General features: G+C 46.6%; 1 protein-coding gene across 2 annotated transcripts in view; it reads right to left on the reverse strand.

Annotated features, from left to right (window-relative positions):
• Positions 1–13,708, reverse strand: part of AS3MT (arsenite methyltransferase) — a 383,350-nt gene that overhangs the window by 235,176 nt on the left and 134,466 nt on the right. For both annotated transcript variants that reach the window (XM_069239493.1, XM_069239492.1), the window contains exon 8: positions 7,234–7,365. In XM_069239493.1, the coding sequence (XP_069095594.1) occupies positions 7,234–7,365 (132 nt within the window). The remainder of the gene's footprint in view (positions 1–7,233; positions 7,366–13,708) is intronic.

Genomic DNA, 13,708 nt, shown 5'->3' on the forward strand with positions numbered 1-13,708 from the left:
GGTGTTGCGGCCGTGCGACGGGTGCAGTTGCACCTGTCGCGCTTTTCACTGTCTGCTATGCAGACAGTGAAAAGCTGCATGGGGCCCCGCGACTCCCCGTACCGCCAGCCTTTTCCTGGCGGTTCAAACCGCCAGGAAAAGGCTGGCGGTACGGGGACTCGTAATCCGCTGGGGCGGATTATCAGCACCGGGGCAAATGTGGCACGAAACCCCCGGCCCCGGCGGTGCAACCGCGGCGCTACCGCCGCAGTCGTAATCCCCTCTGAAGCACCGCCAGCCTGTTGGCGGTGCTTCAGCCAAAACAGCCCTGGCGGTCTTGGACCGCCAGGGTTGTAATGAGGGCCATATTCATCTTCCCAACATGTTGAGTATTCATTACTGCTGGCAAACAAGTGTAGGATGTTAAACTGGAGTGACATGTCCTCACTGATACATCTGGACTGTTGTGGTGAGTAAATTTTGTTTTGTCCATGCATTTGGGTGATGGGGTCCATAGGGCCTGCATGGGGCCAATGAGAAATTAATAACTGCGTAGCAGAGTGCAAAATGTCTGCCCCCCCCAGTAATCCAGATATGTAGCAGTGGAAGTGACCTCATACCGGTAGCAGCTGTCGTAATCGAGCAAGGCGGTGTTCACCGCTGTGCACCCATTCATCGGTTAACATGGTTGTCAATGGGAATATAGGTCTATCATGATCGCCGGTGACAGTGCACACCGCCGCAGAGCGTACGCTATCTCGTCACCCCAACTTCACTTGACTTCTGGATTACGTGCATGCAAGTACTCCACTGAGTGTGCTGCTGTGTCATGACCCTGTTCCTGGAAATGGCACGAGTGGAAAGGGGAAGGACCCCGGCCTTCATCACCGAGGAACTGGAGAAGCTGGTGGACGGGGTCCTACCCCTGTACGCCAAACTCTATGGTCGACCAGAGGTACAGGTGAGCAGGCGGATTGGGGTGTATGGATGTGTGAAATGGCGGTAGATGGCTGTAAACATGTGTGCATGATTTGACACTGTACAGCCGTGGAATGCATGACATACTGCGTGTGTGAGGTGCTGTAATGCTATTTTAAGTGTTCGTCCCATAGGGGACGTATAGCCAGCTGTATCAAATGGGCATTGTCTGACCTCTGTGTCACTATTCTGACCCCCTTTATGCGCCGCATTCTAGCAGTGGCGTATCCAGACTTGGATGGGCGCTTAAAGGCTGCACAGCAGACACAAGGGGGTGAGTACAGAGACAATTGTATGCCTCTTTAATGGATGTCTGAGGGTGCTATAGTAGGTATGCTGTCTAGTGGCAGGGACTCTGACAGATGTAATTTGGCATAGTGGCCCCCATGGGCAGTTAGATGACAAGGGACAGGTTTGCGGTTCTTCAGGTCCTTCTGTGATGTTGGAGATGGATGTATACCAGGGTTGTGACCAATAGTCAGGGGCATAGCTATTAGTATAGTTATATTTGCTGGGTGGGAGTATGTGTGAACCAGTTTTGTACATCCATTCAGCTATTTACAAATGTCTTTCCTGTTTTGTCTCCCCACCCCTGTTTTCCTGTGTTGTCCGTGTACATCAGCATCATCTGGCGAGGGAGCAGTGGCACCGGCGAGTGGAGATGCAGCGGCCCACGGTTCCAAGGAGGCAGAGTCGAGCAACGCCAAGGTGACCAGTGTATTGGAGGGCGAGGGAAATACCACGGGGCGGCAACTACCACTGAATGGAGTGATTCTGACACCTCCTTCAATGGGAGCTCCCTGATGGTGGCGGACCCTAGTGGGCCCACCCATTCTTTGTCATCATCCGCCGCCCCCCATACCATCACCGCCCCCCCCCCCCCAGTTGCTCCCCACCCAGTTGCCCGTGCCCGCTCACCCAGAAGGGTGGGCGTATCCTTCGCCCCAGGCACCTCATCTCCTGTCCCCGTCAGACCTGCTGCCCTCACGGAGGAGGCTATTGACCTCCTGAGGACCATCTCTGTAGGGCAGACAACCATTGTCAATGCCATCCAGGGGCTAGCATCACAGGTGCAGCAGACCAATTCCTACCTGGATGGCATTCACGGTGCCGTGTCTGGCCTACAGAGATCTTTTCAGACTCTGGCCTCCTCTTTCACGGCAGCCAGTGTTCCTGGTCTTTCCGTCCCCCCCTCCCAGCACCTCCACCCCTTCCAGCACCCCACTCCCTTCACCCGTCCCAAGCACACATTCTGACAGCCATGCACACACCTCAACACACAAGAAGCACACAGAGAAACACAAGCACCACACTTCCCACCACCCACAGGCATACATACAGCCAACACACAAAGGCACACACACCAACATCCACTTCCCCCAGTGTGTCTACCTCTCCCGCTTCTCTGTCTGTCACCTATACATGCACACTCACAGGCACTGCACCTTCATTCACTGTTTCTGGCCCCATTATTGCAGTCACCACAACATCAGACATCCAGCCATGCACCCGAGACACCACACCTGCACTCACCACAACATTGACTGTCACATGCAGCACACTCACCAGACCTGCAGACACCCAGACAACATCCATTTACATTGGCAGCCTGTCTTGTCCCACTGTGTTCACCCCACCCCTCCCAAGACACTCATACTTTCCCAGACACCCACCCAACACACATCCACCACACCTCAGCATACTGTACAGTCACCTGCATCCACGTCACGCACACCTACACCTGTTACGACCACTCCCTCTACCTCCCCGATTGCCCCTAAGAAACTTTTCCTATCCTGTGTAGACCTTTTGAACCCACCGGCCCACCCCGTCTTGTCCCTAAACATGCCCACCTCCTTGCCCTGTCCACTCCTCCCACGTCCGAGTCCACCTCTGTCCGCCCTTCACATTCCTGTGCACCTTCCCCTGTGAGCAAGAGGCACTGTGCTGGCCCAGGTACATCTGCAGTACTCCAGTCAAAGGCCGCTCCCCCACCTTTCAAGACAAAAACCAAACCCCCTCCACCTCCCAAATGTAAGCCCAAGGCCCACCCCCAGACGTAAGTTGCCACCCCCGCCACCACCTGCCCCTGTTCCCTGAGTTGCCTGGCTGCCCCATTGATGCCCCTTTATGGTGGAGGACCATGTGCACATGTGGGAGTCAAGTTGAGGCCATTTGGGCCCATCAGCCTTTTAGCTATGGACTGGCCATTGGCCTAATGTGGACGTTTTCTTGCTCCTGGAGCGTTAATAAAGTTTGTGTGGCCAGTGTTGTTGTTGGTACACTCTGGCTCCGTGGTTACTCATTTCGTTGTGTGGGGGGGGGAGGGATGTTGTGCACATGTGTGTACTTTGGGCAGGTTTAATTTGACTTGTGTCGGTTAAGTACCTCTGGCTCTGAGGTGTATGGCTTGTGCTGTTGTGAGGGGTTGTGGGTGCGTTGCGGGGTGGGTGGAGTGGGTGGGTATGTAACTGTGCCCTTTCTTCTCTTGTTTAGTAGGTTGCGGTACTTACCGTCGTCGTCTTCATCGGCGGTCTCGGTCGTGGAGGTATATGGGGAAAAGCAGGACTGGCATGATTTGCAACTCTCTCTCCATGTCTGCTTCGGCGTGTTGTGTGAGCCTCCGGTGAGTGTTTCCTTTTATTTGGTTTGTTTCTGTCTTGCTTTGCATGGCTGTGGTTCCCGCCCCGGAACTGACGGCGGTCTAGTGCTTCATTATTTGTTGGGCGGGTGGTGCCTTTCCGTCGGCCTGTGGGCGACCTATTCCGTCGTTGTCGGCACTCCTCTGCTGGCAGTGAGTGTTTTTCAGGCTCCCTGTTTTTCATGAGCTTCATTATTTGGCGGCTCAAACCGCATGACTGTTGGCAGTAGTTACCGCCACCGCCGGCGGTGCGGTCTTTCCTGCCGTGTTCATAATGAGGGCCTAAGTTTGCCAAAGCCGATTGGTGAGATATCTAATCTGATGATTCAAGAACATCAAAATTCACATAACTGGGCATCCAGACATTTGCATTGTCAGGGGCTCCTTAGTATCTGTTCATTTTCCCTAGGGCGTTCTTATCACTAGGTTGTAGCCAAAATTGATGGCACGGCTGTGTCCAGGCTGGATTGGGATGAACTGTTGAACATTTAAGACCACACCTGACTCTAAAAGAGCTCCCATTGAAAGTGGAGTGCCAAAGAATATTATGTTAGCCTTTCCTCACAGAAATTATGTTTCTACTGGGTTGTAGATTTAAGTATGCAATCAATAACCCTTGGGGACTCTTTTCATATACTGTATTTTGATAGCTGGCCCTCAGTGGGTTGTGCATAATGCTATTTTTAATACAGGACTTTTCACACTTGAGAGCTCTTTAGGACATTGGTTCTTAACCTGTGTTATGCGGACCCCTGAAGATCAGCGACGCATATAAATGCAGTCCAAGACTGTTCAGTAAATGAAATAATAGCAGATTAATAAAGTATACACAAATAAAAATGCAAAATCAAAAGTGGAACGTTTAAAATATGCTCTGTAAATGTAAATGAATGTGAAATTAGAGACAAAGAAATTAGGTTGGTATCCTTACCTTGAGTCGTGAAAGCAACTAAATTAAAGCAATCAGTGGTATACACGATTGCTGGCCTTAACTGAAGCACTACTATCTACTACAAAAAAACAGGGGATGCATCAGGAGCAAAATGAAGACAATGTGATATGCTAAACTCTAGCACATCTTTTTTTTAAAAAAAGTACATTTTGAAAAGCTCCACCCTTCCCATTAAAATTTCGATTGTTTGATATTTGTGTTTGTGAATTACAGAACATATAATTTATATATTTGTTTGATGTATAATTGTTTCTGTACTTTTGTGTATTTCTCTGAGGTTGAAATCAAACGCCTGCTTGGACAGAGACCCTGGCTTCCAATAGTGACTCAGTGGGGGGTCCACAGAAGTCAAAAGGTTAAGAACCACTGCTTTAGATGACTGCCTTGTCTACCTTCCACCAAAGGCTTTTTAGCACTGCAGATAGCCATAGGCATTTCTCCCAATAGCAAAATGCATTCTGAGAGTCATTCATTATTTTCCCCAACAGTAAGGATCAGTGTGTTCTTCTGGCATGTTTAGGTATTGAATTTTAAGATTTGGCTTCAGTCAAGACTTTTAAATGTAACTAAAATGATATGTATAATATTTGTTCTTCTATGGGCTTCCAGCCAACCCTCTTCATTCAATGGTCTGCTATTGTGCAATTCACATTTTACTTCCACCCTCTACAGCAACGAGTCAGACAATTTCATCCATTGGCTAACTTCACTATGAGGGATGGTATTCTGCCCTTGCACAAGGAGCACATCCCCACACAAGGTAATTAGCTTAAGTGCAAGGACTATTATGGAAATGTGAGCTATTTGAGGCCAAAATATATTTTTTGCCTATAGCCACGTTTTTTTATTTATTGATAAGGGCCCGTCAGCTTCTGCAACAATACTTTTTAAAAAATCCATGACAAAACAAAACAAGCACTGACAAAGCCAAACAGGCTTGTGGCTAATGCAAGACCTACTGACTTTGCCAATGAGTGTTTGAAAGTTAGCCTTATACTCATACTGTATGTTTACATAGTTTGACAATGTGTATATACATTTATATATATACATATATATATATATATATTATTCTGTACTGTCATCTTGCACGTTTACAGTTTCACATGCATTAATATAATTTTATTTCAAGTTTATTTTCATGTTTTACTGTATTTTTTTCTAGCTCACTTGTAATGTAATTTAAGTTATTCTTTTATAGACTGCTTAGTCACAATGAGTTACGTCTGGACACTATGTAATATGTAAAGTTAAACATTTTGTTTTGTTGGTTTGCTTACAGTAAATCTTCTGACCGTTCCATTGTTTCTGTGTGTGTACAAAGATTACGTTCTTCATCAGTTAGTGCATATTTTATGAAGTTTTTAAGTGACAATATGGCAAAAATGTCACAATGTGTATTTGCCATTTTCTCATTTAGGAACAAATTAATAAAATGTGCATCAACTCGAAAAAAGTAATCTGCACATCTACGCTGTGCAATAATCACAAAAACGTACACACCTCTGCAAACAGATATGGAAAGCAATTTCGGCACAGACGCCATACTGTTCATGCTACGACCCTATATTCTATAAAGCAATATTGGCGGTGTTTCTAATACATTAATTAAACAAACCCACACATGAAGGAGTTGGCCAGGATTAAGAACAAAAAACTATGTGCCTCATTTATGAGTCCCTTATGCCATATTTACAAGGCGGCGTTAAGCAACTGTTTGTGGCTTAACGCTGCCTTGTATATAAGGCTCCTTCACACACATCACTTAGCGTGAAAGGGGAGTGCAATGGGTGTTGAAGTGAGCGTTCCACTGCAACACCCATTGCATTTTGACTCTGCCTCAGATTTACGAGGAATCATAAAGCTAAGGCAGCGCCAAGAACTAATGCCACCCCAGAGGTGGGGTTAGCATGGCGCAACAAGGAGAAATACTTTTAATTCTCCTCGTTTTTTCTTTTTCACTGAAAGCAAAACTCCAATAATGATTGTTTACGTGCAGGAAGGTCTCCCTTCCGTGACATAAACAATCATTCCCTGCAATGCAGGCGCCCTTGCACTATGGTGCTAGGCAGCTAATTTTAGTGCCTGCGCTAACACAAGGGTGAGCCATATTTTCGTAAATATTGCACATCTCTGCGCTTCTGAAGTGACGCAACGCTGCACCACTTCCTCGTAAATGAGGCTCCATGTGTTGTATGTCTTAACATGATACAAATAAAGTGGTTTCATTTCTAGTGTTTAGGGGGAGTGATGTGTAAGCATCTATCCTTGAGAAGTATCACATAAGCCAGCGTCCTTCACAGTGGCCTTCAGAAAAGTCCTTAGCGAGTTAATGTAGAAATTTCTTCCAGTGGAATGCACTTAACAACATCATTTGGAACTTGCAATTATTCCACAGACACGGACTATCAAGGAAAATGTGATATGCGTCAAGGAAAAGATAAAACCAGAGTAAACAGATGGCAAAGAACTGCATTCCAGGGTATTAGAGAACCGCTTTCAGATAGCCTTAAGACCACAGAAGAGAGCAGGACTGAAAATGCAAGGACAATCAGTGTTCCTCGTGCACTGACATATCTTGCACGCTACCAGATGTTTCAATACAATCGTCACACAACTGCATTTTCATTGAGATGCTGGTCTTTCCCTCCAACGACTTTCTCTTCTTCCCTATAAGACTTACCAACAACTTGTTCGAGGTTCTCGTTGTTCACAGTTATTTCACTTGCGGTGACCAGTCGCGGAGGGTAGAATCCAACCTCCTCTGCAATAATGAACAGGTCCTTCCACCATAAGGCTCCACCAAGACACTCTCCTAAACCAGAGAAGACCAAAAGTTATACGCAGTAATCTCACAGAGTAGGGTTAGACTATTTATTTGGTCATAACAGACACATTTTATTGTGCTAGCTAAATTGGCTGAAGGAAATCAGTGTAGTTGGATTTGCTTTCTTAGTTTCATTTTTCTACCACAGTTTTAGCTTTCATGCTTCAAAAATGGACCGTTATTTTCTCACATTCTCTAATCAGTGTACATAGCTTGAATCCCTCTTGTTCCAGCACTACTCCTCCCTCCTGCCAGCGGCGTAAGAGCATATGCTGACTTACAAGAAGCTCCACGTTCATTCATGGAAGCACCATGTTATTTCCCTGACATCCTGCGCCATCAGTTACGGCATCACATGGCCACAAAGGGTAGGTTTGCACATAAAGGGGAGATGGTGTGGCATTACACCAAGAGCTGAGACCTTGGAACTTTGGAACCAGTTTGTGTCTCGGCATCGACTCTATATTCTGTGATTCTGTACAAATCACCTAATCTCCCTGTGCCTAAAAAAATGTGACCTTGTGTAATGTAACAGGTGCTTATGTAAAGTGCGCCGATTCCTTTGGATCAAGTTGCGTTGTGTAAAACTGCAAACAAAAAGGCTGCAGCTGTCTCAAGTATGGTTATTGACTCGTTTTAACCAAACTGTATCCTGTATTTTAACTACACCACATCCTACCTGAACACTTTAACTTGCTGCCCCCCAGTCCCTGCTCTATAGTACAAGCTGCCAGGATGATCAGACCACGTCACATGCTCCACATCTCTTAACCACCTTCAACTGCAGATGCGCACTGACTTGACAGAGTTGAAGAGAGCAGTTTGACCATGGAAGCAAGGAATTTTAAATGTCGGAATTGGAGGGGGCTAGGGGGTTACCATCACAGACTCTGGAACCATGATTGCATCTTCATCCTGCGTGGCCATTTCTTCAGCTTGTCTGTTTCATTGACTGGCTGCTGCATTCACTTGCTGCAAATGCCACTCCGCAGACAGTCTCTGATTGCACTTGGCACCAGCTCCATCTGAGCATGGACACAAGCCTTGGCAACGCGAGGATACCAAGCATATCCATGGAGAGAGGGTTTTAAAAGTTAGGACTGCAGTCAGCTTACCATTTGGGTCTTGAACTTGAATTCTTATACTCTTTTTGGACAGTTTGCCCTAATTTAGCTTCATTACCTTGTTCCAATGCAACTCTGCCTGGATGCACGGACTCTGCTTGTTTCCCCACTCACCAGGCTCCATGTGCACAGGCCTACTCACCTTGGACTGGTCGGGTGCACGTCACCTTCACAATAATGAATAGTTATAAATAACCTCCCTTGTTACCACTCACCGAGGTCCAGGGCAGAGGATAACAGGGGCCCGGATGCTACTTGTCTGGAAATGCCAGAAACCTCCACCCACAGGACACCACTGACCATCAGTTCATAACACAGACTATGCCTGCTCTCCCGTTCAATATCATCAACAATGTTTAGCCTTATTGTTCTTCTGAAGCCCTATGTCTCCTCTTGTTCATTATATCATCATATTTGTCTTGTTTGACAATCGTATTTATTGTTCCATGTCTTCATCATTTTTGATTCTCTATCAGTTTTTCTTTACAAAGTCTGTGTGCATTAAAACAGCATTTATCTCGTAACTTTGTTTAGAGGAATGCTACGGTCTTCACAAATTAAGTCTGGTCCATTCAACATTATACCTACTACTGTTCTCTATTCCACCAACTAGTCCCACTACAATTTGTGGAGCACAGACATTTTATTCTACCTTTCTTGGATTCTTATCTATGCCCTTTACGTCCGTCTCTACATTTCAATTTCATGCAATATCCTTTGCTACTTGAATCTCTCTTTCTTAATCGTATTCTGTGTTTCAGGTCATCTGTTGTAGGTCTGAAGGGATATTTAGCTATTAAATTCTGTAATTAAAAATCGTTTTCCCATATTTCTTCTTGGCAACTTTAACCTTCACTTGCACTCTATTCCTTCATCAACCCGCCTTCATTTCTGTTCTTGATTCATACCGCTTGTTCAGACGTTTATCAAACTTTACCATATCTTCAGTCTTCCCTTTGTCTTTCCTCTTCTGTTACATCTGCTCCCTACATCATTTAATCTTCTGTAAGAACATCACTACCCACTCCCAATCATATGATTAATCTCTTGTTCTGTGTTCCTCAAATATCTCCACTTTGTCTTAATTTATTTTGGCTTCCCTACCTAGAATTCATATGGTTGTATCTCTTGACTTTTATTTTAATAATAACCTCTTCTTAGTTGTGTATCACACTATCATGGTACAAATATTGAACTCGAGTAATATTGCATTCAATATTGCATCCACTATATTGAGAACTACTAGATCGTCAATGTAAGTATTGACCATGTTTAACCATACACATTTACCTTGCTAATATTGCAGTAGTCGATTTAATGGATGCACTGAACTACCGCATGGGGGCCCGCAACTTCCAAGACTGCCCTTGACTGCCACGTCATTCAAGAGCCCAGAGACGCTATTAAAGTGCAGGCAGGAGCTCATGGCATGTGCTAAAGTACGGCCTGAGGACCCGACTGCAACTCCTGGGACTGCCCTTGCTGGCACATCATTCAAGTGCCTAGAAACGCTATTTAAGTGCTAGCAGGAGCCCGTGGCGCAGGACACGCTGGACTACCGCCTGGGGGCCCGGACTGCCCTTGGCTGCCACGCCATTCAAGTGCCTGGAGGCGATATTAAAGTGCAGGCAGGAGCCGGTGACGTGGGACATGCTGAACTACCACCTGGAAGCCCGGATTGCAACTCCAAGGATTACCCTTGGCTGCAATGTCATTTAAGCTCCCAGAGGCGCTAATAAAGTGCAGGCAGGACCCCGCAGTGTGGGAGGCATGCAGGACACTCCCAGGCTGGGCCCGGGCGAAGACCAGGCCAAAAGCGGGCCCTTCTGCACCTGGGATGACTCTCTTTGGTCCAGGTGAGCCTCTCTTGTCCGGCCTAGTGATTAAGTTTTCCTGCTCCTTGGAGGTAAGCGTCCCGTGGTGGCTGTTTTGACTTAATGGGTAAACCCAAGGTGGGCAAGGCCCTTGCTAGGATGGTCGTAACATCTCGTCCTAGCACCACCATAGACGATATGCTGGAACCAGCTGTGGGAATTATCTCAAAGGAGATAACCTTGACTGAGTGGAGACTATCTATGGAATGCTGCCCCAACAGGGAATCCACCTGCGAGAACATTATATCTAACAGTCCCTATGTAAGTTCAAGTTTCTCAGACCTCCCGGGCCGCACAGAGGCTCCCGCAGTCGCCGTGGATCTGGTTAGTGATGGCACAGGAGCGGCCACCATTTCTTTAAGTCCCATTGGCAGCCCTTTAGAACTGCAACAGAATTAGAACCGGCAGTAAAAAAGAAAAAATATAATGTAAAGCACAGATGGGGGCCAGTGAATCGTCTACTAAACACCAGTGACAGCTATATTCCTGGCGTCTTAAGCCATGCAGTAATGAGCCGACACAGGCTGAGCTCTCAGACTTTGTGGTCATGAACTCACCTTTTTCTGATGTTTCTGATTGTGTTCGAGTGGACCTCAGTGACATTCTCTAGGGTAAGTTGTCTCCAATAAAAGAATTACGTATATGGATGGAAAGCAGCATCAGCGACATCCTCACTAAGGTGTCTAACTTATAGAAATGTGTGTTTATGCCACCAGTGCTTAATAATTCTGACACAAGTAAAAGGGGCGAGCCCCTCACCACGAATGGTTACAACAAAGCCTCCCAATACGGGCCTCCAAACAACATCCCAAGATCTCTCTTGCCACCAGTAGTCGATCCGATGTCGTGCACTTCTACAGAGACTGCCACGGAGGCTGCGTTGTCCGCAGGGGCAGTGGAGGATGGCACATTGGAGCAGTTGAACTTTGGTACCCTTGAAATTCAAATAAAGACTGCCTGGATTTACCCCTGGCCTTGTGCCCGTATGTCATAGTGCTCCCAAGGCCCCCCAGAATGAATTGTGGTCGGACCTACGCAACAAGTGTGTGGATTGGCTTAATAAGCACAAACAGTTTAGCGTAGGTAGTTTGAATGAGATCATAATGGCACGCAGAGTGGGGTATGTTGGAGGTTCAAAAAAAAGATATTGAGGGGGACTGTGTTGTTGTGAACTTTCGAAGACCTTCTAGTGTTAAATCGCTGTTGCACTCACAGGAGGTGTGGGGGGTAAAGAAACTAGCATCTGAGCTCTTCTCCTAGGGTACTCTTATAAACCTACGTTGCTGACTGAATACATGAGTTGCCTCCATAACTATATCATACTTTCTAAATTTGTCTCTTATAATAGGTTCTCTGCCCTAAGCAATCTTAAGGAGCAGGGATGACTGACACACTGTGTTGGGGATAACATAGTTCCCTCACCCTCCCTAGTGGCCTGTACATCCTACCCGGCATAACCATAGAGCTCGGGAAATCCACAGCCCAGAGTGAGCCCTCATTGAGGATACTGAGCTGGAATGTGGCCAGTCTCTCCTCAAAAATTACGGTGCCGAATTGGGTCACTTTTGCTAAGCAATATAATATTCTCATACTTCAGGAAACTTGGGCAATGCAAGATCTGTTTTTGGATGGTTTTGAAAGTTTTGAAAGATATTGTATCCCCGCATCTCCATCAAGATCTGGGCGAGCCTCGGGGGGTTAGCAATATAGGTGAATATTTTCGCAGGTGGATGTTCCAAAGTTATTGTAACCAGAAGCCAGGATTTTTAGGTGGTGACTTATAAAAGGGGTGTCACTTTGTATTTAATTAACTTTTACAATAATAGTTTCAGTAACAGCCCGAATACCAAATTTTCTAGCTTATTTGATTTTTGTTTGCAAAGTAGAGTCGCGCAGGAAAGGAAACAGGTAGGCTATTGCTTAGCTAGGTATTTCAACGCGAAGCTCTGAATTAATTATAAGCTTGTACGCAGCCTCACAGCTCAGGTTTTGACCCCTGACACTCTGTCTGAGGTAAATACATGGGGATGGAATTGCAGGGGTACCTAGCTTCATAAGATTTTGATAACATTATGTACGTTGCCCTGGGTGCCGAGCCCATGCTAACAACCTTTAGGGGTTGTGGTGGTCCCTCTACCATGGATTTTTTTTTTATATCAGCCAATTTAAAGATTTTATTACTCTGCTGGAGGACAGTCTCTTCTGATTTTGGGGATCATAACCCAATTGAGGCCACCTTTTTATTGCCCATGGGGCCTCAATTCAGACTGTAATGTGGCACTAGGAATATTCAACCATCCAATGATGGACTTTTAAGGGTGGTGGACTCTAGCCGACTCTTTCACAACACCCCAGTGGAAAATCCTAACTTGGTAGAGATCAGTCTGACCGAGAAAACCACTGGTTGTGAGGTTATGACGGCTTTCATTAAATTATGCGAGAATATTAGAGCTAAGTTACCGCATCCCCCTTGTTGTTCAGCTGCTAACCCTAGGTGGTTCTATCATGAGTGCACAGTGGCCAACCGTTCACTGCGGGATGCACTGACTACCAACCTAAGTGGTGGCCTATCACCGTATGGTTTATAAACAGGTGATTAAAACAGGAAGACGGTAGTGCTTCAGCCTCAGTGGGATTCCTTGGCTTTGGCAGCAGCTAGAAAGAATAGTAAGCAAGTCTGGGTGGCGGTTCGGGACTTGAAGTGCCTGAATCAGATAAAGCCCACGATTAGCCATGCCCCCCACCTTTTGCCCCTCATGAAGATTGTCTGTCAGGCTGAACAAAGGCCAGCCTGACACTCTTAATTTTCAGCTCAGACAGCCAGGAGTGAGACAGGCACGATTTGCACAGACTCCTGGCTGCCTGAGCGGAACTTTGCTGGGCTGAGGAGATCACAGCTCCTATGGGCGTGACCTCCTCGGCTCAGCAAAGGTGCCTTGAGGCCCTCCCCTGGGTGACGAGGAAAGTGTCACCCATTGACACTTGCCCTGGGCGCTTCAGGTTTAAGCCCTGAAGTGCCCAGGACGAGTGTCACTCAGTGCCACTTCATCACAGAGTGGGGTGGGGTCAGCAGTCTCACTGACCCCATCCTACTCTGTGACGAGGCTGGGACTGCTGCCTTCCCTCATTGGCTGACCCTAGCAGTCCCAACCCTTCTGGGACCTGGAGGTTGAAGGTAAGTGTGTGTGCGTGTGTGTGTGTGTGTGTGGTGTGTGTGTGTGTGTATGTGTGTGATGTTTTAAATTGAATGTTTGGGGCGCGCCTGCATGTTTGAGTGTTGTTAATGGATGTGCGTGTGTGTGTGTGAGTGAAAGAATGAGTGTGTGTGATCTT

The sequence above is a fragment of the Pleurodeles waltl genome, chromosome 6 (assembly GCF_031143425.1).
Source record: "Pleurodeles waltl isolate 20211129_DDA chromosome 6, aPleWal1.hap1.20221129, whole genome shotgun sequence".
In the NCBI taxonomy this organism is placed as follows: domain Eukaryota; kingdom Metazoa; phylum Chordata; class Amphibia; order Caudata; family Salamandridae; genus Pleurodeles; species Pleurodeles waltl.